The sequence below is a fragment of the Drosophila navojoa genome, chromosome 3 (assembly GCF_054131105.1).
Source record: "Drosophila navojoa isolate 15081-1374.11 chromosome 3, UAZ_NAV_1.0, whole genome shotgun sequence".
NCBI classification, from domain to species: Eukaryota; Metazoa; Arthropoda; class Insecta; order Diptera; family Drosophilidae; genus Drosophila; species Drosophila navojoa.
The window spans coordinates 22,800,930-22,828,849 of NC_142891.1; the positions used below are offsets into that span (position 1 = coordinate 22,800,930).

Here is a 27,920-nt window from a genome sequence, read left to right on the forward strand (position 1 = left end):
AACAGCTTTTTTCCAATTTACAAGCTCAAATAGCAAAGAGTTTGGGATGCGAATTAATATATCGCATACATATATGAGACATATGCTAAACATGGAATTTAGAAACTCAATTGACAGAGAAGTGCCGTGCCACGTATGATCCAATGGGCAATGGCCGTATTCGGATTGCAGTCCAATAGCATGGCGACCACAAAGTTGGTGCTGTGGCCCGTCGTCGAGAGAATACCACGACGCTCGGCCGTCTTATAGAGTGGACACAAATAGTTGTGGCGCTCGGGCAGATCGACGCGCTTCAGGGGCCGCAGCCAGATCAGGGGCATTGTGTCGAAGAGCATGCGTGGACGCGACTCGGCCAGGTACTTGTTCTTGCGATCCCAGCAGGCGCCCTCCAGATAGATGCCATAGACGAAGACACCATCGTCCGGTGCACTGGTGTTACCAATATCTGCCTCCTCCAGCGACAGCACCTCATAGTCGAAGGCCAACAGATCTATGGAAATTACGTATTTACGGGCATAATTTTGCTGGGCGCCCGTGAGGAAAGCCTGCGTGAAGAAGAAGCCCGACAGCCAGAACGTTGATGGTGCGCCATGCTCGTACCAGTGCTGCGAAGTAAAAATATATGAGAACATTGACAACTTGAACAGTTTTAAGCTACCCTAGAAATAGCTTTAAAGTGATTTGTTACTGTTATTTCAACAATTTCGAACAGAAAAGCATGTGTTAATATAAATATAAATATCAAAAATTTGGATGAGATTAAAGTTTTTATATATTTAATTTATATATTCTAAGCTGATCTATGAAAATACAAAAAAATGTCCCTTTCTTCTAAATATTTCTTCTAATTATTTGCTCTAAGTATTTAAGTATTCTCACTAAGTTTTTCCATTCAATTTTCCTGTAAGTGTTTCTTTCAAAGTCTTTCGTCTAAGTATTCCCTCTAAATATTTTCCCTAAAACTTTTCTATATGTATTTTTATCAACTATTTCGTCTAAGTATTTCCTTTACGTGTTTCTTCAAAGTCTTTAGTGCTTAGCTGAACGATCTTTGCCTATTTACACACACTTCACTTTGATACATTGTACAACTGAACCCCAACAGCTACTGCCCTTTATATAGAACGACTTCCAGTCAGACTGTTGACTCAACTCAACACTCAACTGTTCATCAGGTAGGCGTCGTTGCAGTCGAGTCTTAAGTGCCCAATGGAAAAACTCTCTGCTGCTTCAAGCATTCTAGATTCGATTCTCTTAATATAAATACCAAATGGCATACATATACGCAACTTGAATGATCTTCTGTAATGCTTCGATGCAGACGGAGAGGCAGGCAGAGAGACAGACGGTAAATAGGCAAATAAAGAGGCATAGTTAAATCAGATAATCTGATTACGCTTCTCAAGAATATATATGCTTGGATAAGGCTAAATGGTGATATTCTAAATAGCTCATATTTATAATTATTAAATTAAATATATATATTTCTCTTTTTTTGCTCTTATCTGCATCACCTATTTCAAAGGCGTTTTATATTAATTCCCAAAAGTTGATTGACTCGTTAAAGGGGGTCAGAGCTAGGACAAGTGGCCTAGTAAACACTTGTGCTGCCAGGGCAACAGCTGTGCCGTTGCCGTTGCCATGCGATTACTGTTAGCTCGATGTTTTTGGCATTGGTGCAAGGGACTCACCTGAAGGAATTCGAGGCGACGCAGAAAGTCGGCAACGTAGCTGCCAAGCGGTTTTAGACTGGGGTAGGACTTGCTGGCCCACATGGCTGGAATTTTGGCAATCAGCACAGACTTGTAGACCGCCTCCACGGCGGCGGACATGACCACGAGACCTGAAATAAAACAACAATCAAAACTGAGAGAGAAATCGAGCAGGCAACGAAAACTTTGTCAAGTTGAGACAAGAAACGGGCCCAATTAGGAACTACGGAAAATTCAATTAGTAAACTCCAAGCGGACGTGCTTAACACTTAAATGATTAAAACAAGTTTTTTTTTTAGAAATACATAAACTTTTAATTAGCTAGGACAATTAAAACAAAAGTGATATACAAAAAGGAAAAGATGCCAGGGAATCAGCAGGACATCATGAATGTTCTGTTTGAGGCGCGTCGCATGCGCCACACTAGCAACACCTCCATTTACTCCGCGCCCAAAGTTGAGCAGGTCAAAAAGATGTCATCCAAGGAGCAGCTGCTGGTCGAGCCGCCGAAGCATGCCAAGCGTGTGACCTTTGACAAGAAGCGCGAGCACATCAAGCCGCGCCATACCACAGTCAAGGAGAGCGAGATGCAAACGGGCCTCACCTCTTGCCTGATAACAAATCCCTCGTGCGATCCACGCGTCACCGGAGGTACGTATAATCGCATAATTGCAATGGGATTCATTAGTTTCAATGCCAATTACGGGTAGGTGCCAACAATCCGGCGGAGCGTAAAGTTGGCTGGCTGGCCCGCACGGACAGCGAATGCCAGTTCAAGGCACCGGGAATTGATTTTCTAACAGGACGAGAAACCGATGTGACCACATTCGAGGTGAAGATGCGCGAGTCGTTGCCGGTTATCAAGGATTACACCAACAAATGCGATTTCTTTCCCAAATATGTGGACGAACGGCGCTATAAAGATCAAACCACACAAACCCTTTACAGGTAGGTAATTGTAATTGATCTTTCTCCCGGACATGCAAAACTCAATCCATATCCACATCCTTAACGCAGGGAGTCCTCGGCACAGACTGTGGCCTATTTACCCGACATTATGGACAAAGAGGACGGTGAGACCCTAGAGGTCTTCAATTTGTCCAGACTGCTGCCCGGTGATAAGCCACCTGGTCTGTACGAGGTGGAGGTCTTGGAACGCGCCCGCAAACGCTGGGCCTTCAACAAAGCGCTGAAGACGAACTTCAGGAAGCAACTGAATGAGGAGCGCGAGAAAGCGATGAAGAGCAAATATCGTCCCATACTCGAGGCCTTCGAGTGGGAGCACTGGATGGAGCGGGAGGAGTACATACAAGAGTGCCAGATGATGCGACTGGAGATAGTCATACGCATGTTCGACAAGCGCGAGAAGCAGATGCACGAGGCGTCCAAGACGCGCATCGAGAAGGCCTGCGAGTATATCGAGGAGAAGCGTCAGCGTGGCCTCAACAAGAATGAGCTTGAGTATCAGCGGGCATTTCGCCGTCTACAGATTAAGAATGCCGGCATCTCGAGGCGCTGGGTCAAACAGAGTCCTATGTATGCATTGGGTACGCCTTGCTCCGAGTTCTATGGACCCCTCATCCGTCACGGCGTCGATCCAGCTCGGCGCAATTTCGTGGGCGATGGCCGCAAGGCGTTCGATATGCGCATCGACGACCTGGAGAAGCGTGTCAATATGAATCAACTGCAATGCCGCTTTACCAAGCTGAAGGAGTGGTCCAAGCCCAAGGAGTATGTCAAGGAGTACGAGCAGAACTTCTGCTCCGACAAGCATCTACAGAAGCTCTACGAATCGCTTAAGACCCTACGCTCCCAGGCAACCAAGCAGAAGACAGCACCCAAGTGCCTCGTTCGACGACCTAAGCCTCAATCCAACGAATTTCGTCCCTCGTTCAACTACAAGGAAGTGGATCTCCGCGACTTCTTTGCCCCTCGCCGCTCAGATGATGACGAATCAAAACATGAGCTCACCCAAGAACAGTTGCTGGCCATCCAGCAGCATTTGGAGAATGAGAAGCGTATGTCTCGCCGTCCGGAGCTGGCTAAAGAGATGCTTAAAGAGCGACGCAGTGAGGATCTGGAGCATTTGCTACAAATGTATGAGGGCAGCACCATTGGCTGGATAATGCAATTCCTATCCGAGGAAATGGAACGTCTCAAGGAGCAGCGTAAACTCCACTTCTTCTCCATATTAACGCAGAAGGAGCGCTGGCGCCGTGAGGCTGTCGAAGCGGGTCTACGTCAAAAGGAGAACAATATGCGTGCCATCTACGAGGACCTGTACCAGTCGACCAATGCGGTGCATAGTGAAGTGACCGATGACTATATCAATACGATCCTAACAACCGACGTGGCTCACATTGCCGAATGCGAAGCTGAGGAGTCGGTGGTGAAAATTGCCAAACAGGTCGATAAGGATATTCAACGCTGGCTGGATAGCTTCAAGCTCATCCAAACGCCAATGACCTATGTGCCACTTCGTCTGATGCTCGGCAAGATGGTCTTCCCGGAGATGAGTGAAATACTCGAGAAATATGAAAAGTCTCTGATAGCCAAGTACATTGTGGAAGATGTGATCTTCGCAGGCATTTGGGAAAAGCTAGAAAACTATGATATTGCCTTCACTATAGCTAGCGATTTGATTGATCGCCTGATTGACAACGATCTGTACTTGTTCTCAACCGAAAGCGAAAGCGAGTCACCTAAACGAAATGAGGTAGAGGCCATCATACGAAAACTCATACGCCAGGCCGTACCTGGTCGACGCTGGAAGACCGAAACCGAGCGTATTGTCCATGAGAACTATGTCAGTCTCTTGGACGATATATTCGATGCAATTATAGCTAAATACAATGAAGAGCCTCCGCCAATGGAGCCAATAGATTTGCGTAAGGATCGGTCAACGGATCACGTATTGCGCATTGATAACATACACGAATTCAATGATCCATTTGTCGACTCTCGGGCGTCCGTTGGACTCTCCACATTGGACTCTCAAGTGCTGCTCACCACACAGACATTGACGTTAATCAAGAAAATGAAGGAGGATAAGATTACCAAAGAGCTAACTAGAGCCACGCCTGAAGTGAAAGACGATCCCAATGACGATCAACAGGAGGACCCAATGGACAAATTGATCAATACACAGTTTTACGAGCAGATGACGCAACCTCACCGTCTAAGTGAAGAGAGACAGATGTACCGCATATTGAGCACCATTGACATTGTAAATGAAGAAGATTTTCGAGTGTTTCGTCAGATACCGTCCAACCCACCAAGCCCCACAGTCGACAGCATGGAGACTCAGACTCATCAAGTAGATCAATTGATTGGGGCACTTCAAGAATTTGTAGCTGGCTACGATGTTCATGTAGAGGAGGAATATACCGAATATGAGGCAGATGACGAGGGCAGTATGTGGAATGATGCCTCTGGAGAGGATGTTGAGGGGGGCACAGGGGACATGGTGGGCACAGGGGACATGGTGGGCACAGGGGACATGGTGAGCGCAGGGGACATGGCGAGCACAGGGGACATGGTGGGCACAGGAGACATTGGGGGCACAGAGGGCATGGAGTATCACGACAATGTCACCTTCTCCAAAGACGATGGCATCGACCTCGATAGTAACAAGGATTACGACAAAATCAAGGATGACGATAGTGTCGAGAATATCAAGATTCCCGGAGAAATGCCAAGTAGAGTCTCTCTTGCAAGCATGAAAACTATGGGAGCCATTGATGATACAGATTACGAGGACGTACTCGCAGAGGCAAACGACTCAGGTGGCAAGGGCGCTGAAAGGGGTTTGGTTAATCTACCAGATATCGATGCGCACGACTCGTTCCTTACATCTCGCAAGGAGCCTGAATCAATTTTCCAAGGTAGGCTTGGCTCTGATATACAGACCGGTACGTATAGTAATTACGAATTGGAGGTAGCCAGTAGGCCACCATCGGTGTCTCAACCAGTCACTCAGACCAAACGTTCCTCATTGCCGCAAGAAGAACGTGATTAGTTTGGTTCTACATATATATAATATTTAAGTATATTATATATGTGTATAAAAATTATTTTGTCGCCCATTACATTGTTAAAGATAAATTGGTGGAAATTAAAAGTTAACAAGTGCAACATCGAACACTTACCTTTGATGCCCTTTCGCAATGTTATCAAACTGGTGCGTATCGTATTTAGCAGCACATTGAATCGCACCATTTCCTGGACCAGCACCGTGTTCATGCTCTGATGGTATTGGGTCGGGTAGCGAAGTAGCGCCGCCTCGCGATCAAATAGCGGGGGCAATTTATCCAATATATCGGTGGCCACATTCGTAACCACCTCCTCGGGTGTCAGCGCCTTGGAACCCTCGCTGTCGTCTGACGAGCTACTCGTGTCCTTCAATGGGATTTGGTAGAGTGAAAGGTAGGGCGGACATGTGGGACAGTTGGGTAGATGTAGATTTTCAGGATAACGTCGCGACAACACATCTACATAAACTCTCTGGCTTTGCTCCAGTTTCTAAAGCGCAAGCGTGTTAACCAAATTACAGAAGAAAAGCTGTTGGAAAACGAAAAGCAAGTACCAGGCAGCAGATAACTTACGCGTCTCTCATATAGATCCTGTACGGCGAGCATGTTGTTTAATAATATTTTGTTTAAGTTCTCAGAGCTTACAATTCATAAGAAAAAAACATAACTTACCCAACGTTCCTTTTTAGCGGCAGTGAGTGATATAAATAAGCAAAAGTTAAGCAACAATTTAAGCGTTATAGAACACATTCTAGTTAGTGAAGATCTTATAATTACAAACATGAAGTAAGCACTATGGGTGCATTGTTAAGACAGAGAGGCGAATAAAGAGACCCACAAATACAAACCCCGACGGGCAAGACTAACTTATCCTATCCTATCTTTGGGTAAGTAGGAAGATAGTGTATGTATGCCGTAAGGACCGTCAGGAATAGGCAGGACTCTACCATGACTGATTCGAGCAAAATAGACTCTGCCTTGATGGCATATGGGATTATATAAAGGGTACAAAAATCTAGTTTATGACTTAACCCAAGCTAGTATGAAAAGAAAGCAGTTTTTCATTGATCAATTATATTGATCATGACTACTTTGCTTTCATAACGCGCAACACCCAACTTTATAGCTTTTCAAATTAACTAATAAAAGCAAACATTAGTGAAATATGGAAAATGTGTAATATAATGAAGGATAAACTAACAAATTACCCCGCACATACCTGTGTCAATATCGTGTGTGAGAGCAACATATCCGTTTCCTGCTGATCCTTCATGATATCCGCGTTCGCATGGAAGCCAAAGATCGATGGCGGCGATATTTGTGGCAAGTCGCGTGTGAAATTGATATACAACTCAACGTCCTTGAAGACGGGCACATAGTAATGGCCCGTCTCATCCAGATAGTAGGGCTTCTCCAGATCAATGATATTGGGACAGTAAAACCGATCCAGTATGGTCTTCAGTGTGCGACGATCCCAATCGTCCGTGACACGACCTCCATAATTACACTCGCCTGTCAGATAGCGTAGAGCATCGTAGTTGACTGTCTCGTACTGGTTGAGGAACATGCGCAGCTGCATGAGCGAAATACGTAGATCGGTCTCATTGAACTCGTAGGGTATGTTCCAGCCGATGGGTCCGAAGTAGCGTCGCTCCTGGATGACGGCATGGAAGAAGCACAGCGAATAGATCAGCTGCTTGAAGACGCGCGGCTGTGTGCAGGACTCGTACCATTCCAGATCGCTGATCGGATCGCTGAGCATCGAACGTGTTATGTTCGAACGCAGACCCTTGGGCGGTTCATTTGTCATCTTGATGCCGTTCTGCAGCACCACAACCGGAAAGTGCTCAGCTGGATATGAGGTGAGCCAGAGACGAAAATCTGGATGCGTTGAGTCGGGCAACAGATTTTCGCAGACCTTCTCCAGCGACGGCATGAAACTGGCTGCCAAATGGCAATTCTGCAGAACCACCCAATTGCCCAGCTTGACGCCCTCGTCGATCATCTTGATGGCAATGGGTCCCTGGCCCTGGCCCAGGGACAGGGAGAACAATCGATTTGTGCCGAAGCCCTGGTCCTCGGCAAATTTCAACAGAGTGGCTGTCGGATCCGAGCCCGGCGTCAAAATAAATATCAAGGGCACACAGCAATGCGAGTCGCCAAAGGAGGCCATCAAATCGAACTGAGGCGGGTCCACAAATCGCGGCCCCATCTCGCCAGCGACAAAGTTCAGCACAGCTGGCACCAATTTATCCGGCCGAAAGACGCGCAGCAGCAGCAATTGCTGAAAGACACTTAAACGCTTCTGCCACTCCTTGGGTATGGATTGGTTGTCTTGCGGTGTCTTCGCATCGAATAGCAATTTCCAGCTGTCCGGATTTGCGCTGACGTCTTCGCGCAGTCCCTTAAAATTGGGCATGTTCGATAAACGGCAGCATTCATCCCAGTTTTGGACGCCCAGCCATGAGGTGGGATTCTTATACGGATTCTCGAGGCCAATTCCACCGGTTAGGAGGAACATCCATTCGGAATTGTCAATCAAATTTTCGTGCTTCATCAGGTTTATGTTCAATATGAGGGAGAACAAGAGCTTATCCTGTCTCGAAAAAAAAAAAAAAAAGATTGTATTGTATTTCGTTTGTAATACATTTTTTCATTTTCATATTTCGGACACGCATTAAAATGACTTTTCAAATGGGGTTACATAAGCAATCCATAAGCCATGGCTCACAGACACATTTTAACAATTTTCATTTCTTTTTTTGCAGTCAAAATTACAGACAAAGTATCAGAGCACAGCGGACACAGCAGGGACGCTTTATAATTGACTGAAAACATCATCAAGCCAACAAGGACATGGTCGAATTCTCCCTTTTTCCCCCTTTGCCACACCCCCATAATTCCAATTAGGTTCAAATATTATAGCCCTCAGCGACGGCGTACAGTGGAGTGAAACTGAGATGTTTTTCATAGTTTTATACCTCAATATTATCAAAATGTTAATGTTAATTACTATTGCATATTTCAGAGTCGATATTTCATTGCAAATATTGTATGATTGAAAGCAAAAGAGTTGAGCATATTCAAATTTATGTAACAGAAAATCTGCTAGTTGAATATTGTTTGCAAAAAATAAAAGTTATAAAAATTATTGTTAATTACATTGTAACGAAATATTAAGTTTTGTATATTTGCGTTAAATGTTTTTGAAATGAAATTCGTATCAAAGATGAAGTCTTTAATATAAGTATATAGTAAAAAAAAATAAATAATAAATAAAAATTATTTTGGATTTAGCTATTGAAATGCTGATAAAAGGAATTCAAAACTTCTTGTTAAGCTGATAATTTTCAATTTAACCAAATATTAAGACAGTAAAACTGTTTTAAATAAATGTAATAAACAGCTGGATATCAAATTGATTGTCATTATCATAATAAACTCGTAATCAAAATAATTGTTAAATTGTACAGACACTTAAAAATAAATGTTCTGATTAAATATGTAGTTAGGTTTTGTAATCTAAAAATTAAGAGAAACGAAACACAAAAATTAACTTGTAGCTAAAGTAGCTGTCAACATTGACAGGAACTTTCTGCTATTTTCTCTGCTTGATTCATTGTGATGCTCCACAGTGCGTAAGACACGCACCTGGCGCGCAGTACTGACTGAATTCTGTCAATTCAGTGAAGGCAGCAAGTCCTTAAAGCTCATGCTAAGGAATTATTAAAACGCACTCAAGCGCAACGATACGCAGCCACAAAGAAAATTCAAGCACCCAGTAATACGCTTAAAATATAACGCAATAGGATTATATCGCAATTACGTTACATACAAACACACACAAATACACATACACACACAGACAGAGAGAGAGAGAGAGAGAGAGAAGCTCTCTAAAGGGAATGGAAGCCACATCAATGACCCCAGCTGAACTAACGTTTGATGATAATTGACATTGGAGGATGGAAGTACTTACACGCTCGAAGAGACTGCGACAGATGTTGACGTACAGGCTGTAGGTGAAATGATTGCGTAAGTCCAGCAGACGCGCCTCAATATCATCCACCTTCTCCGTATTGTCAATGGAGGCCATGTACAGGTTGACAAACCAAACCAAACTGTATTGGTACATGGGATCAATGTTAGCCAGATTAACTGTAAGGTAACCAATAAAAAAATGTTTACTCCTCTGTAACAGTAGTAACAGTAGGTTTACAGTTTACCTATGGTAAAGAAGAGAATTGTCGAATGCTCCGCTATGGGCACGTAACTGAGGCGAGCCAAATCGATTTGCTTCTCGGTGGCCTCTGTAATGATCTGCTTCTCGCTGATGTCATTGGCCAGAGCCTTGGCCGAGCTTAATATCTGCACGGCCGTCTCATCCTCCAATATGTTCTCGGCCGAGGAGAGCACCTCCAATATCTGATCTTCAGTTTCCTTCAACATGCGCTTATTCTCAGCGCCTTGTACAATGAGATTATTCTTCTCGGCCTCCAGATCGGGCCGTTCTCTGGCCACCGTAATGCCCAGCAATTGATCCTGCAGTCCCTGCGTTGTAATCATGAAGTTCAACAGGGTTACCTTCACCGCCACCTCGGGCAGATAATGAGGATTTCGCAGTTTTGTTGTCATATAGAATCTGTTAAACGATGTGAAGATTCATGTATTTTATTTTAATATATATAAAGATATATTTTACCTGAATGCATTATTATATTCAATAACCGTGTCGCCTAGTTTAATGCACATCGTACCGCCTTGTTTGAACAACTGCTTCAGCAATATAGACTCCAGTATGGGATCCAACTCCTCCCCAATATTCTCGAGCAGCACGGGCAAACCGAATTGTATGGCATTCTCCAGCACGCGCGTATAATCCGCCTGATTCAAGCGTATGACGCACAGCTTGTTGTTCTTCTCATAGTTCTTAATCCATTTATTGGCCTGCCCCTGCGGATCAATCATCAACGGCCAACGGCGCGCATTCCTATAAACCGATTACACAGATGAAATACAATGCGAAAAATTCAGTTTGCAAGCGAAAATTGGGAAAGTAAAGTGCAGCTGTAGCATGGCACTGAAATGTTTTAAGCATCCCTTGATCAAAATCATATTATTAAAAATTCATTTGAAAAACAAAATGAATAAAACATTTTTGATAGCTGAAAAGTTGAGTATTTAATTCCACTGCCTTCAAGTAACGTCGAATTTTTATATATAGTTTGATTAAATCTGCGTACTAAATTTTATGACTGCAGTTCTTAAAGTCTCTCAGCTCGAATATTTTAACTAAAGTCTTCTATTAAAAAAATCTTTATCAAAAAACTCTTTAGAAATTCGCATTAGATTTGCAATAATCATTTATTTATGCAACACAAATTATAAATATGATATCAAACATGCAAATAAATTGATGGAAAAAGCCAGAGAGAAATGACGACAAACACATACAAATATGTCTGTGAGAGTGTGCAAAATGTGTGTGTGTTAGGGTGTGCGTGTTAAAGTCTTTATGTGACTGTGTGATAGCTCACAGATGTACAGTTTTAAAGATACAATAGGCAAATATAACAGCAGCAAACGCAGCAACAGCAACAACAACAACAATACAGAGCAGAGCACATGACAAATTCACACCGAATACAAATTTGTTCATGCGAATGAATGAACATTTTTGTAAATTGAAAACTTGATGAATGAAAAATATTTGATGCAAAAACAAAAGAGCCAATTTTAACCTCTCTCCGCAGAGAGAAAGATACGGAGAGAGCGAGAGAGAAAGTTGGAATGAGAATGACAGAGCGAGACAGAGAGAAAGAGCTGGGTACACAAAAATGTCAGCGAATAAATGCGCATACAACATACCAAACGAGCTCTACATATAAGTATGTGTATATATGTATATATATGTATTTGTATTTATATATATGCAAATATACCTACATATATGTATATGTATATCAATGCATATACCCATATCTGTTTCGCACTGAACGTAACAATTGTTGTCTCAATTGTATAGGAGAGCGACTCATGAATGACTCGACTAATAGATACGCTATAAGCCGGAATGTTTTTTATAGAAAAGAATTTTCTATATATAAAAACAAATTGTTTTCTAAATAGAAAATTTACTAATAATTACTAATAATAAATTTTTATTAATCAAAAAATAGAATTTAGTAGTCTCATAGACCATTGATAGAATCTAAACTAAATAATGCAAAAAATAATTATTCCTTATAAAAATTCCATTAATCAAATAAGCTTTTTATCTAGTAGGAAGAAACTATAAGGAAAATTTATATATATATTCTCTAAAGTAATACTTATATTATATGTAGGAAAACGTAGATAAAATTTATCATGACCGAACGAAAAAACTTTTTTTCAAGAAAGTTTCCTTCCGAGCTATATAAAAAATATTTATCAAAGAGTAATGCTTTGAGTAATAAATAATGGAGACCCAAAGTTAATTCAAGGAATCGAAACATAATTTATAATAGTATATAAATTTTAATTGTGTCGGCTAGGCCTTTACACTAATACACCTCGAATCAATTATAAATGTATAGGGTATCATAACCTTTGCTATCCTCGCTTCCGCTAGACAGTTGAAAATTGTTAAAAAATATATCGAGCGTTGAAAAAAAGGAACACGCACAGGGGAGTACAATCCGAGTACGTTGACTCTGCAAACGCCAAGGAAATCAAAAAAAAAAAAAAATTGTTAAACAATGTAAATGCAATAAAGGAAATCAAAATTGACAACAAAAGAAGAAAACGTTTGTGAATCACAAAAGCTTCCACTTGGTTTGCTACAATAGACAATGAAACTGAAGAACGACTTAAAGCTGGCGCACAAAAGTGTTTCGAACGAAACCCTTAAAGCGAGTGCCTCGAATCCAACTCTCCAAGCGCAATGCTGCAAGGTTTGGCCCTTATCCAAATTAACATTATTTAATCAAACATTTATGCAAAGAGACACGACCCAAAGCAGACCCACAATGTACGACTCCACACCTGCTGCCCCACATTAGCAATTTACGAAGCAGTTGCCGTGGGGCGATGTGTCGACCGCCCCAATAAACCAGGAAGAGCTAAGGAAACAATAAGTAGCGCTGCGATAAATGAGAGTGATCGGCTGGAAAGTACCCTGGAAAAACGAAAAAGAGTTAAGATATAATGAAAAGAGTACAAAGGTGAGCTAGCTAATACCCTGTTCGTTCCATTAAACAATCAGAGCTAATGTTTTTTTATAGAGAATGTGACTCTTTAGAGAGTGATACCCTGTAGAAAGCAAAAGCAGCTAGATCAGCACTGATAAACAGAACTTTGATATGTTAATCACAATCATTAAGAGCTTCATATTTGTCTAAGAACAGACAACTCTGCTGCTTAATATGGGATTATCATGCCCTTTGGCAACATCCACAAAATATAGGGTATTTAAGGACAAAAAGAGAAAAACAAAAAACAAAGAGAAATTCATTCGTCTTGTGTCCGGCAGTCAGAGGGAGTTGCAGATAGTATAACTAGCGGCGCCTGAACAAATCCCTACATCATTCATTTGCCATGTCTATGGGTAAAAATTAAACGTAATGCGCCCGGAGCGCACATTAATCAATTGCTTATCCTTTGTGCAGCAGGACTAGCAACAGCAGCAGCAGCAGCAGCAGCAGCAACACCAGCAGCAAGAGTAGCAGGAGTAGCAGGAGTATCATCAGAGGTGGCTCACACCTCAGGTATTTTGGGCATGCTCCAAATTACTTTGAACACTCGTGGCGTGGCAGCAGCCAGGAATTTCCTTTATTAAATCGAAATGGAGAGACATGGGAAGAGTGGCATGTGGCATGTGGCAGCGCGACGTAACGCAACACAACGCCTCGCCCCTTATATTTTGGTGGAAACTCACCAGATGCGTAATGCTCTCTCTCAAATGCACGCATCAAACATGAAAATTCTTTGCCAGGCCCCGGACCACCTCCTCGCACCGTGGACCATACACCGTGGACCGTGGACCAGCCCTTAGCTGTGTGTACCTTGAGCTAAAGCAACCACCGGTGCTTGGGCAACATGCGGGTGCCTCTCACACTCGCTCACGCACGCACAGAGCCGAACACCCCCTCCGACCCAGCGCCGTGCAGCATCCGGCACAGTTCTCACACTGAACGCACCGAGGCCAAGCGGCATATCTTTAATTTTCGTAATATGCGTGAATTCTAACGTTTTATGTTTTGTAATTAGAAACAAAAACCGAACCGAAACGGGGTATGACGAAGATTTTAATACCCTTACAGAATCATTAATCAAGTAAATTCCGCACGTGGCAGCAATAAAAAACATTATCCACAAAAAACACACACTATCTATAAAAAAAGAATACTCTATTAGTTCTTACCGAGGATTTATTTTAATATAAGCAGATTAAATATTAGGCAGAGAATTCTCTATATAAACCATATAAATCCTATAAGTTCAGCTATAAGAAAAATCATTAAAATTATGACCGTGGCAGAAATGGTAAGATAAAAATCTCTTAAAAATCATATCTTATGAATCTATGGAATGAATCTATGATCTGAGAGCTTCTATAGTGAGCTATAAGCAGATTTAAATTTGACCTATTCTATTTAAGGATTCCGCAGGATCTTGGACTTGAAGCTTTAAATATTAATATATTTGTATTTATAATTATTTTTATAAAACCCTAAAAATTCCATAAGTTGAGCTCCAAGAAAACTTTCTCTATAAGTGTTCCTTAATACCCGCTCCATTAGGGTATATAAACACTGTGAATCTTCTGTATCTGACAAGTCCTCAGCCATAATTAGCGTGTCAGGTTATTTAATTGAAAGTAGGTATATATATACGTATACATATACTTATATACATAAATATTTATAGTGAGTTGGTTGGCTGAGCCACAGCTGCTGTAGCTGAGATGAAATTAATGAAATTCCTGGCGCAAAGCTTTTTGCATCGATTTGTAAGCTAATGACTTTTTGTGGCTTTAACGAAGCGTACTTTCCCATCAAACTTTGCCTGTTGAGCATTAATGTAAGCAAGCACTTTAGTATAAGCGAGCTGCGTAAGGCCTTAAGCAAGAGATTTACGCTAGAATCTGCAGCTAACTAAACTTTCTTTGCAAAATTGATGGAATAAATAAATAAATGTCTCTTGCACTTACTTCATCATGATGGCGCTCTCAACGGAAAACGCATCCGTTGGCAAGCCGCAAATGTTCCAGAAACGTATTTCCACCGGCTCACCCAGCACTACAGCCAACTGGAAGTCCGCCGAGCAGGTCACTCCATAGTCCAGGCACTTCGCTACCCATTTGCGTATTTGCGTTACCCGGAAATCGATGGTGAATGGCCCCAAATAGGCCACAACTCCCGACGATATGAGCACATCGCCCGTCACGCTCTTGAAGCTCGCCTGAAGCATTCGAGCTGTCTCCGACCAACGCGTGCGTTCGCCTCCCAAGCCAGAAATGAGCTCCTGGGCGCGCTGCAACTTCTTTGTACAAGCTTCATGCTCAGCCAGCAAGACACTAAATAGAAATATCAAGAGTTAAAAGTGAAGAGTAACAAAGTAAGAGAAGTGATTGTCCAGTAACTCTTCTTTAGCTTTTAAAATGTACGAGCTATTATTTTATAAAGATTTTAATCGATAACCGATTACCGCGTGCGTATCTACTACAAAAACTGTAAGTCTCTAGATCTTATGAGTTTGGAGATCGATGCGTTCACATATATGGCCAAAAGGACAGACTGAGCTTACTCCTGATCGGGAATATATGGATTTGTATGCTTTATAAGGTCTAGCACGTATTCCTCTGCCTGTTACATACATTTCTCTCGAAGTATTCGGGGTATACACATTATAAAGACGTGCTGCTCACCCATATTGTCTTAGCTGCTCATCGAGAATCTTCTGAATGGCTGCTAAATTGGCCTCGACCCTGGCCAGTTGGGCCAGTTTTTCGTTGAGCAACTTCATGGCCGCATTGTAGTCCGCCTCGGCCGCAGCTAAGGCGATCTTCTTGGGCGCCACAATTTTGGCCACCACATCGTATTTGGAGAGTGCAATGACCCAGCGGCAGAGACCTTCGCACGCCGTGGATGCCGTCTTAATCTTTTCAGGATCGAACGCCTCGTTGTTGAGAATACGCTGTTGCAGTTTCTTCATCACTTCCGGCGATATGTTGTCCTTGTCGAAATTGAGCAAACTGTCCAGGAATTTCATGTCACTGAGCACACGCTTCGATGGACCCCAATAGTCCTCGACGGTGCCCACGCCACTGGGATTGGGCACCTTATCGGGCTTCATTTCCTTCAGAATGCAAACAGCCTCCATAACGATGCGCACACCGATGGGCGGACTCTTCATGGTCTTCACCACGGCGATATCAGCCGTAGTTAGCGTGTTCAAGGCGGAGAGGGCAGCCTCCAGAATGGGCAGCGCTTCACCCAACTTGGCATCGCACTCGTCTTTGATCTCCTGAGCAATGGCTGCCTGCTGCTTGGCTGCCTGCTCATCCTCCTTGACCAACTCTCGCTGCTCGGCAGCCAGTTTACTGTCCGCCGTCACCTTGGCCACCTGCTCGGCCACGATCTCGGAGGCCTCCTTCAGCTTCGGCTCCAGCGCCTGCAGCTGCTCCTGCATCACAGCCACCTGCTGTGCGGCAATATCCAGCTGCGAAATGCCCGTCAAATAACGATTTCGATTCATGGTGATGTTGCTGCAAGTGAAGTTATATATGAAATACGAAAGATATGATATAGTCATAGCGCTAATTATATATTCTATAAGGTAAGCCCTTCAATCATGTTCGACACTCACTTTCTCTTTTGGCTAAGCAGCGCCTTAAATGTCTGTATCAGTTCCAGATAGGACGTGGGCGTCACATAGTTATAGCGGTGCAACATCTTAAAGAACTTGGCTGACAAATCCTGTGTGGAAGTATGGAACTCCATGCACATATCGATGGCCGTTTTGCGCTCCAGCGCAGTTAGCTCCTCGGCAGCCAGGAAGCGAGTGGACACGGCAAGCAGAGCATCCTCGGGCCAGGGCTGGAACCAATCGATCGTACAGCAGTTGACAATCGAGGGAAATTTGCGTATGCGATTACGCAAGGCATCGCCAATCGGCGACATGGCCAACACAATGTGCAGCTGATCCTTACAGGTCTACAGGGATAGATCAAGGCATTATTAGAATCATCTAGGTGGAAGAAATATTATGTAGTTAAAATTTGATCTCCCACCGTAACGAAAAAGTTAAATAGGGCAACGGGACTGCCATCGGTTTGTACGGCCTTGTCGCGCTGCTTGTCGATTTGCGCCATCTTTTCGACCACCTCGATTTTCTCCTCATTGGTGAACAGATTGGGCACCTCGCCGGAATTCAACAGATTGTTAATATCCTCCAGAAAAGATTCGTCTTTGATCTAAAAGTCTTTCAAACATTAGCAAACTGCCCTAGATACGGAAAGTGCAATTGGTCCAAAATGTTGGTTTGCTTAGCCCACCTGTACGTCCGTAAAGAGGAACACGCCGTGCATTTCTGAGGTACCAATTTTACGCAAGATTGATTTGATATCCTCGTGATACTCATACGGACCATACAATCGAGTTATTTCCACTTGAAACAGCTCATAGTCGCATATATGCGAAGCCAATCGAGTCAAGCTCTGGCGCCCGGAGCCGCCGACTCCGATGAGCAGAGCATGACTACGTGGCTGCTTTATGATGCGACATATGCGCGATAAATGTTCGATGGCAAAGCGGAAAAGCACCAGATTCATTGGTTTCTTCGACATGTTATTGTATTCAACTAGATACGCCTCCACAACCGTACGCAACTCTTCCACATCCAGCACCTCGACATAGTTTTTCATATCCGCTTTCGGATTGGTAAAATCGCAGTAGATCAATTGCCGAAAATCGTTCTCCTCCAGCTTTTTACCCTGCGCCACTAAGCGTGAGAACAGACGCGAAGCCTCGATATTGAAGTTATCCTGCACGACCGAGCACAACTTCCCAAATAACCAACTGCGATCGGAATCCTCGACCAAACGATCGCCATAGACACGCAACACCTCATGCACCCACAGACGCCGCATTGAGTTCATGTCCTCCGTAGCCTCCGGCACCGACAGCAGGACACCCTGTATGACGCGTGAAAAGTCACGCAAATTGAACAGATAATGGGACTTGGCCGGGGTGGGCAACAGATTCAATTTGGCATCATTGTACACAGACAATGTTGCACCCACAATCTCATCGATACAAGGATCGAACTCCTTCGAGAAGCCACTAATATATTGATCGAGAAAATTCTGAATTAAATATACTCGTTACACTACAGACCCCACTTACCGCGCATCCAAGTGCCAGAGCACGATCTTGCCGAAAATCGTATTCATAATTTCATCGTTGAAGTCATCAATCGAGATCACATTGAAGAAACGCTGGAAACGCGGCGTAACCGTATTGCCCGTCGAGGGCGGACCCATCGCCACAATCATCTGCAGATCGATGAGCTTCATGGGCACAATATTCTTGCGATCATACCACATCATATGGTCGAGCATCATGCGCAGCAGCTCGATGGGCGGCTGTGCTCCGTAGTTCTCCTTCAGTGGCATCGAGACATCATCCACGAAGATCACAAAGCGACTGTTCAAGGGCGGTCCAAAGACACCTTTACGTCTCTTGTCCAGCTTGGACATGATAATGTCCTGTGTCTGATTGGCCGACGTCTGTGCCGAGAAGCTGATGAAAAGTGGCTTGTACACAAGCAAATCCATTTTCTTTAACATGTAGTCAATGACATAGACGCTCTTGCCAGTGCCGGTGGGTCCGACCAGCATTAGGGGAAATCCATGTCGCACCAACAGGTCCAATACGGCTGCAATGCGCACGCTCTCATTGGTCTGGATGAGAATCTGGTTGACGGGTATATCACGTGGCAGAGGCGGTGCTGAGTTGACATCATCCTGCCAGGGCTTCCATTTGCCCTTGCCCTCCTTTATGTAGCGATAGTCAAAGACCGAACCCTGTTTGGGTATGGGAAAGATGAAGGGCTTCGATAGCGGCTCCACATACAAATCTTCCGTAACACCGTACATATCGTACAGGCTTTGTGGAAAAGTCTTCTCCATGAGCGCACGGAAGACTATGTTAAATTTCTCACGGCTCTCGGCAGTCAACGAACCACCGATCGACCAAATTGCCGAGAATAGGAAAATGCCCTCGGTTTGGGCACGAAAATCCAAATCCGAAATATTCGCCACATACTTCTCATCGCGGAAATCATCGATGAAGCACTCAAAGAAATTCATCAGACTAACCATCAAATTGGTGTCCGACGTAGGCGCGATCTCGCGCAGACCCTTCCGCACGATGAACAGGAGCAGCGGACAGAAGCGAGAGATTAGCGCTGAGATGAGCTGTTTGCTCACCGTGTGGAAGGCAGCGGGCAGCGTGTTCTTCCACGAGGTGACCAGCGGCTCCCAGCCTAGCGAACTGGGCTCCAGATAGATCATGCCACAGCGAGAAACCGTGGCCGGCGAGGCCACCTCCAGATCCATAGGTTCAAATATCAAATTAGTTGTGTTCGACAGCTGGATAATCTCGCCGGACATGAGGCAGAGCTTCTTATTGTCATCCAGCACAGTGTTCATATTCTCAATCCAGATGGCATCCACAGGTCCATCGAAGATGAGCCACTTCCGGTCCGGTGTATCGGACACAGCAAAGATCCGATAATTGACGGCCAAGATCCCATCACTCCACTCATGCGACACGGCATCAAACTGTCCATACAGCTGGCCCATAGTTATGGCCTTTGGGTTAATGACCGTATATATAGCTTTGTTTTCAGATCCATCCTTTTTCTCCATGCACTCGAGCGCCTCGGCCAGGACCCGATATGTTGTGGTCTTGCCACCAAATGGGTAGCCCACCAACATGAGACCATGTCGCACCACAATCATCTCATACAGCTGCCATGTAAGCGAAATATAATAAATGATAAGTATTTTTATTGTAATCATTATTCCTATGCTTACTCACCTGCTGCACCTTCTCGAGGACAAACGGCGTACATTGCTTGTTCTGTTTCTCGCATGCCAACATTGTGCACGCATTGAACACCACGTAGTCCGCCTCGGGTAGAGTGACACCCGGGAACAGATCCGACGTAATGCCCTGGAACAGTGGTATATCCTGGTTCAAGAATTTTGGCAAATTCACATCCTTGATGGAGCGCAGCACAAGGATGTCCTCGCTCTCATCGCGATAGCGCAGCTTCAAGGCGCCAGCTGCCTTCAGCACAGACTTGACAGCTCGCATACCATAATCGTAATGGCACTGGGTACTCAGCTGCTCGGAGCACAGACGATAAGTGGCCACAATCTTCACCGAGAGTGGCTTGGCCCTCAGGAAGCCATAGGAGTACAATTCGATCTCGGAAATCAATGCATAGTCCGGCACCATCATAGCTACGGAACGGAACAGAGCCTAAGGGGCGACGGTTAGAAATTTGTACTGTAAAAACCTAATGTAATTTACCTTCAGATTATCAGGCAACTCAGATCTTCCCGCATAGCCGGGATTCATGGTAATAAACACCGCACAAGTGGGATCTAGAGTCAAAGTCGTACCCTCAAACACCAAGGTGGGGGAGCCCGAGTTGATGCCACGCTGTATGGTGAGAATCTGTTGGGCGACCACGGACAGCACCTCCAGATCGATACGATTGAACTCATCGAAGCACGACCAGGCACCGCAAGAAGCCAAGCCCTTAAAGAACTTGCCCAGGGCCAGATAATCCAAGCCATCGGAGCAATTAAAGACGACGCACTGTTTGGCCACGGCCTTGGCCAAATCCTTGGTGGTCTCCGTTTTGCCCGTGCCGGCTGGACCCTCCGGAGCGCCACCCAAATGCAGATTCAAGGCGGCAAATAGGGTGCGATAACAACGATCTGTCAGGGGAGTAACCACCAATCGCGGCGTATTGCCCAAGTACTCATAGCCATAGGGCAGGGAACAATTGATCATGCGTGTATCCAAATTGTTTTCCTCCCAGTAGTAGCGCAATTGGCAAAGCCACTGGAAGTCCTGCAAGTCTTCGACCTCTTTCTCAACGATTTCCGCCAGGACGTCACGTGCATGGACATCGAGCACGACCAGAGCGCCTAAGGTAATACGATTCTGTGTGTTCAGATCTCCTCTCACCAGATCCACAATCTTCATAATTTGATTCATGCACTTCTGCAGATATTTGGCCAAGCTTTCCTTGGGCGTTTCGCTTAGGAAGCACTCGGTGATCTCTAGGGTCCAATATGTCAGCGAAATTGACTGCACGCACTGACCCGGCCAGCTAAGCACCCAAATGTTTCGCTGCATCTTAACGTAACTGTAGAAGGCCTCCGATATCTTCTGATGCAAACTCTTCTTCATGTCGATCTCAAGCTCCAGCAGCCATTTCTCCACCTGTCCGCGCGCCTTGGCCGTCGAGATGACATCGGCCAGCACAACTTCTTCTCGCTCCGACGAACGCATCGCCGTGACCTCCAATTCCTCGGTGAACGTGAGCGAGCCAATGCCCTCGAAGCACTTCTTGAGATGCGGCTGTACACGCGTGGGATCCTTCGTTTCGGACAGAATCTCGAGCAGCTCGTCGTTAGACAGAAAGAAGAAACGCGGGAAGTACAAACGCTTCTTCTCCAAGTAAGCATTGAGACCTTTCTGAATAATCTCCAGCAGATTATATGCCCTCTTCAGCTTATCATTCATCTTGTCGATTTGGACGACGGTCATTACGCGTGAGTCCAGTGAAACCTGCTTCATCAGCTCCTTCCAAATCTGTGACGAGTGCAAAGAAATATATCAGAGTTGGACTTGAATAATTTAGTGTAACCGACTGGTAGTGTCTAGGAAATACTCTGTCTGATAACACTCAGGCACGCTCAAAAGAAGGGTATTTTGACTTATGGACGACTAACAATAAGTGTACTTAGTATCTATTTGGTAGGTTCAGAACGTTCAGCATATAACATTAAATCAATTCGCATAAATGATCTAAGGACCTCTTTAAAATAATATACAAACCTTATCCACAGCACTGAAGCGACGTCCCTCCTCTGGCATTTGTTGCTGAATATCTGGACTGCTGAAAATGGGCTCCAGATACATCCAGGTGGCCTGCACGCGCAGCCACTCGTCCAAAATTTCCTGCAGCAGCATCAGCTTCGCCTCCCACTTGCTGCAAGCGCACAAAACGAGCATTAGTAAAAGGTGTGAGACGTGAATGGGTGTGTGTGGGTGTCGGTGTGGGTGTGGGTGTGTTTATGTGGGAGTGCGATTGACATTGACAAGTGCTGAACAAACAGCCTTAGAGTGCACTCACAGTATTTCCGCCTCGAATGGCTTGATGTAGGGTGAGCTCTTCATTGTCTGCGTCTTGATAATTTGATCGTCCAACAAAATTTGTATGTCATCCACGGCGGACAGCTTAAAGGTACCAGAATCCCTGTGGGAGACATTTCAATTAGATATACATGTATGCATTTGAAGACTTGCAACATTACCTGTAGGGCGATATGCCAAACTCAACGCCCTCCCATTCGTTGGCCATTTTGGCCATGGCTTTTTCAAGGTTATTCTCCTTGGTGGCACTCTCCGAAATGGCCTCGAACTTGGGCACATACTCGTCCAGCTGGTAGTCAATAATCTTCTCGAGCGTCAGCTCCGGCGACACTTTGATGGGGAAGCCAATTATTTCAGAGACCTGCTCCCAATGGCGCGCCTTCATGCCGGGATTGCCCAGGGTATTGATGATGGGCATATGTCCGCGGAAGAGTTCCATTTGCTCCTTGACATCCATGATAAGCTGCATGGTGATGGGATGATCGCCCATGAGCTTCTCAAGCTTTTGTACAATACGATAAAAGTTGGACACATCCTGATCGATCTCATCCGGGTCGAAGGAGCCCACTTGCGAGTACATCCACAGCTCCCACTTGTCAATGAAGTCCTGGCCGGCATCGAAGAGATTCTTATAGGGCTTTAGCTGATCGTGCGCCTTCTTGCGCACCGCATACTGTGACAGATCCCAGCCATAAGAGGTCTCCTCCTCGTTTATCTGATCGATGGTGTCCATGGCATTGACCAGTCGCTGGTCCAGCAGTCCGGCTCGCTTCTTATACTTCGACAGCTGTTTGATGTCGCCCCACGTATCGTACAGCTGCACCTGGTCGTAATAATTTTGCAGCTCGCGACGAAACATTTCGATGCGTTTCTTGAGCAGTTCCTGGTACTCGATCACCTTCTCGGCAATGATCACGCGGTGCTGATCAAAGATTGAGGCCAATTTCAAATACCATTGGAAGGAATTGCTGTTGTTCTTGATCTCCAGCGGGGAGTACAGCGTATGATCCATTAGCCAAAGGATCTCGGACATGTTGACCTTAAGGCGTGCCTCCATCTCGGGCACCAGATTTTCCTCGGCATGCACCACATAGGCCTTCAGTTCCATTAGCTCGGCCGTATCCTTGGGCACAGTCAGCGCCTTCTTGGCTATCATGTCGTACTCCCTGCCGAGTCGCGAGATTCGCGCCTGCTGATCCGCCACCATGCGAGCGAGCAGATCTGTCTGGATCTGTCGTGCCAGCTGCTCGACATGTATTATGAAATTATCGCGATGGAACTCATAGAGCCCCATGCGTATGATGCCCCACACCTCTCGCGCAATACGGTCCTCCTTCTCTCGATACTCGTAAACCAATTCCGTGTACTGCTGAAAGGTGGCATCGCCCTCCATGAAGCGACCAACACGTTCCGAGTCCATGCCGTTGATCAGATCAATGAACGCATCAAAGTCCTGCAATCGCAGCTCGGGACCAATGCGCTGCTCCTCAAGCATCATGCACACTTTATTCTTCGTATCGGCCACAATGCTATCCGGCACCGTGGGCGTCAGGAAGAGCTTCTTTGAAATTTTCAGATCCGTATAGAGTTTGCCCTCGATGCGTGGCATTATCTGCACCGCGTGCACGATCGAATCAATCAATCGGAGCAGTTCACTCTGTATCTTTGAGAAGCTCGGATTGAATGTTATCGTATCCTCGTCCGCCAATATACAGGAAATTTCAAAACCAGGATTTGATCTCTGTGCGGTAAAAATGGACAAAAAATTAAAAACCCACGAATTCGAAGCGGACATGTTTAAATATAATATTTTTCTTTAAATAATATTATGTAAGCAGTGATTTGTATCTTCCTCCATTATACTAATCAGCCCTACGGTAGAGTATCCTTACTTTATTCTACCTTGCTAAGCACATTGGAGTCAGGGTTAATTAGAAAACATAACATGAAGATAAAGTTAGAAGCCCGAAGGTATAGAACCCTAACTGTATTCTCCTTATACACATTGGGATATAAATAGAAGTCTGACTAGAAAACATTCTCCGCAAGACCCTTAAAGAGTTGCATTCGTAAACTTAGCTCATGAGACCATTTGAAGCGATCTTCCGGCCAAAGCTCCAGTGAGACTGAGCAAGCTCAGTGATAAGTAATCACTGAAGATTACTGGACTCTTCTAGTCAATTATGTGCACTCAGATACTTACGCCAAAATCGCAAACGTAATCGGCAAAGGCTTTAAGGCTGCGTATGCAAATGTCCTCGAGCTGCTGGGTCATCAGGGCGGCAACACAGTTGAAGAAGCGCTTGACCAATGTCATGCGTCGTATATCCGGCAACTGGCCACGTTTGCTGGCCCTTAACAAGGTTGTGTGTATCTCCCCATACCAGACATCCTCCAGCATGGCTTTGCCGCTCTCGATGTGAATGCCGCATAAATACTGTGTGCACGGATGCACACAGAGGAACTCAATTAAGGTACACTCAACAAATTGAATTTTCTGTACTAGTGGAACTCACGATAAAATTGAATAATGTGAAGGGCTCTTCGACCTTGCTCAGTTCTTCAATGTTGACCAAGGTTTTGTTGCTGTACTTCAAGCTCCACACTTCCAAAATGCTGGCCACACTGCGATGTATGGAAAACAATGTGGTTTTCAGCCGATTGCGATTCTCATCATAGCTGCAAATAAATTGTATTGGAAAATTAATTAAAATTACCATTGAGAGGGGCAAAAAGGTTTAAAACTGAAAATTTCTAGAGAAATTTTATATAGGGTTATAGTATAGTAGTATCAATACTAATGGTAAAGGTAAGCCTAATGGTAATGCTAATGCTAATGGTAATGTTAATGCTAATAGACATAATAATGCTAATGGTGATAAGAATAATAATAGTTATAAAAGTAATGCTAATGCTAATACTAATGGTAATGCCAATGCTAATGCTAATTTGGTGTTCATTTTTGTAAGTAATGTTGATTCTAATGATAATAAAAAGAAAATATTTACTCGAATAATTATCAAATATATTATTTGAAAGTAATAATGCTAATAATAATGAAATATGATTTCAATTATAATGATAATTCCCATAATAATGCTACTGATAATGGGAAGAGTGATGACACTTAAAATAATAATTATTATAATAGCTGATAATATTGCCAATAATTATAGCAAGGCTAATGCAATATCTTCTGCTTGAGATTAACAAGTTGTTAAAGTTTCTCATTGAATCATTTCTTTTCATGCAAATCTTGAGAGCTCGCAAAAACTTTTCAGTTGAGCTGCTTTTCACACGGCCCATTAGGCAGCGCATTGGTCCAAGGCGAAAACGCCTACGCCCAACTTGCCCTACATTTTAATGAAGCCAAATGCTTTTGGCTATAAATTAGAAAAGCTCCAACAACTCCTCCCGCTCTGCCATCTCCCTCGCTCACACATTTATCGATGGGCGACCCACTTGGGCAGCAGAACTTTTGCACTTTGACCGCGCCACACCTCGCCCTGACCGGGTGCTCGCCTCCCCACCCCCCTGCACTTTTTCAACGGCAAGTTCAATTCATTCTTAAGCATATCCTTTTTACAGCTTATGTCTGCCACGCCCACAGGCAGCTAACGTCCCACTAGAAGCTACTCCTGGCAGAAGCTTTACTGTTGCTCATCAAATGTCAAACCAATACACAGGAGAACTTAACTTTTCCTTCCTCATTTTTTTTTTGGTAGATGCGGCTGCCACGCCTGTTCTACAAAGCAATAGCTACCCCCACCCCCCTTGAGGGTACCCGCTGGTTTTCCATTTCCGCAGAAGCAGCCATTGTAGTGCGGTTAAAAAGTTTTTTGGCACGACGCAAAGCGATTTCTCGCGTTTCCCATGGCTGGCAGCTCTTAATAAAGTCGCGACAACTTTTCCAACCAGCTACTATATAGTGTATATATGCTACATAAATGTACATATATAGATATACACGTATATAAAAAGACTTATTGTCGAGTTATTTTATCAAATTTAGCGCCAGGACAATTCGTTTTGAATGAAGTTTGCCTTATTCAAGGGGAGACAGAGAAAGAGAGAGTGTATGTGCGCATGTGTGTATGTCTGCGTGTGTGTAATTGCATGTCAATTGCATGGCCATATAAACTCCCTTTCAATTTGGCAAACTTTTTAATGACTTAAAGGATCTCACAATTGCCAGGCAAACGATTTAAGTTTCGAACGTAAAAAAAAAAAAATAACAGCTCTGAAAATATGTTTTATAAGTCGATGGAAAGAACCCACAATATCTTTAACAATCTTTTGTTAAATTGTTATAGACATATACAAATATATTTAAAATATATATTAATATAAAAAAATAAATATATTAAAATAAAATAAAGTAATAAAAAAAACTTATAATGAAAACAAAGAATGAAAGTAATCTCAGAATAATCTAAATGTATACATATGTATATCATATTAATTTGATTAATAATCTTTAATTCGTAAAGAGGATCACAGAATAAAACTCTTGTCATTTCTGACAATGACAAGAATATGGGCAAATGGGGAATTCCTAAATATGCTTGAGCAAAAAAAAATATATATATATATAAATTTTATATTTATGATGGCAAAAAAATTACCTATAAAAACAAATTGGTTTGAAAAAAATTTGATTGGACATTTTCAACAAAGTTGCAAACTGATCATCATTTCAAGCAGTCTTCGTAAATTAATCTTAAAGAAAGAAAGTCTAAGCTTACCGATATCGAAAATGATTCATAAGTTTTTCAATTTCTCGTCTCTCGGCCGTATCGAACTTCGGTGGGGCCCCCTCCTGTGTCAAGCGATCCAAAACCGAATGACGCAAAACAAAATCGACAACGGCTTTCTTCATCGCAAACACATAGTCGGAGCGCACCTCGGCAATATTCTCGACAAAAGCTGAATCCCATTTCTTCAGGAGAACCGGCACCAGATTGTCAATTCTGCAAAGCATGGGATGAGTTTATATATAATAGGTAGACTTGGAAAGGGAGGAACTTGCCTCTTCAGAGTCTTCTTGCTGATGGTTGAAACGTGAATGGTGTCGATGCCATGTTTGATGTAGTAGTAATAGCGTAGAACTTCGCGCTCGTATTGATCGGGAAATGAGTCCTGCTTCTCATTGCCCTCCTGATCATCATCCATGTGCAAGATCAGCTCCACGAGCTTTGTGCGGAAATGCTCGCGTTCCTGCCGCATCACCATATAGTTGGAAGAGGCTTTATTTTTGAGATCGGTATCTTCGGGTTTTTCTGATTGCTTGCGACGCGATCGAGACTTCGCATTGGTCAAACTATCGGGCATGTCCGACAGCATTTGGCCATCGAACAGGTGGCTGGTGCATTCGGGCATATTCAGTTCATACCACAAGCGACGTGATTTGTAATCCGCATTCGCCTTGGATTGCAGAATGCTTTGTAGTACATCTGGCTTGGGGCGTGTGTATAGCATTTTCGATTTGCTGCAGATGCGGTGCACGCCGCAAACAGACGTAAAGCTGGGTATATTCTTGTTTGGGTTCGGTTTCTCCATCTTGTTTATGTGCTGTTTTCAAAGTTGGCGCGCAACAACAGCGACAAGACAAGGTGGCAGCTCTGGTCAAAAATATATATTTTTATCGAATAGAAATATATTTTTAGTGATGCTTTCGATTCATCGAAAGCAGCACAGATGTCTAATATGTCAAATCGATAGGTATGTCGATA

The 27,920-nt window shown here is 43.9% G+C and overlaps 2 protein-coding genes and 1 long non-coding RNA gene across 5 annotated transcripts; 2 read left to right on the forward strand and 1 right to left on the reverse strand.

The window, feature by feature from the left end:
• Positions 1-22: 22 nt before the first annotated feature.
• Positions 23-27,902, reverse strand: Dhc36C (Dynein heavy chain at 36C). The gene is made up of 22 exons (XM_089257761.1): positions 27,218-27,902; positions 26,934-27,158; positions 24,705-24,867; positions 24,392-24,625; positions 22,350-23,929; positions 22,169-22,291; positions 21,871-22,024; positions 20,329-21,624; positions 19,831-20,277; positions 18,133-19,760; positions 17,283-18,069; positions 17,019-17,201; positions 16,595-16,941; positions 15,654-16,493; positions 14,937-15,302; positions 10,446-10,733; positions 9,970-10,385; positions 9,723-9,901; positions 6,963-8,339; positions 5,861-6,110; positions 1,692-1,843; positions 23-605 (listed from the first exon to the last, which is right to left on the reverse strand). Exons 1-22 carry the CDS (start codon positions 27,745-27,747, stop codon positions 99-101), a joined length of 12,072 nt encoding a protein of 4,023 aa, XP_089113887.1. The 5' UTR covers positions 27,748-27,902; the 3' UTR covers positions 23-98.
• LOC115564125 (uncharacterized) lies at positions 1,915-8,917 on the forward strand. Of its 3 annotated transcripts, none has more exons than XM_089257759.1 (4): positions 1,915-2,363; positions 2,423-2,660; positions 2,730-5,623; positions 8,512-8,917. In XM_089257759.1, exons 1-4 carry the CDS (start codon positions 2,075-2,077, stop codon positions 8,565-8,567), a joined length of 3,477 nt encoding a protein of 1,158 aa, XP_089113885.1. In that variant the 5' UTR covers positions 1,915-2,074; the 3' UTR covers positions 8,568-8,917. The 3 variants fall into 3 exon arrangements, with proteins under 3 accessions (XP_089113885.1, XP_089113886.1, XP_030243941.1); XM_089257760.1 differs by having other exon boundaries at positions 2,730-5,596; XM_030388081.2 differs by lacking the exon at positions 8,512-8,917 and having other exon boundaries at positions 2,730-5,853.
• On the forward strand, positions 13,161-14,105 carry LOC149091834 (uncharacterized). The gene is made up of 2 exons (XR_016196531.1): positions 13,161-13,331; positions 13,393-14,105. It is a non-coding gene; the product is annotated as an uncharacterized LOC149091834 (long non-coding RNA).
• Positions 27,903-27,920: the final 18 nt, after the last annotated feature.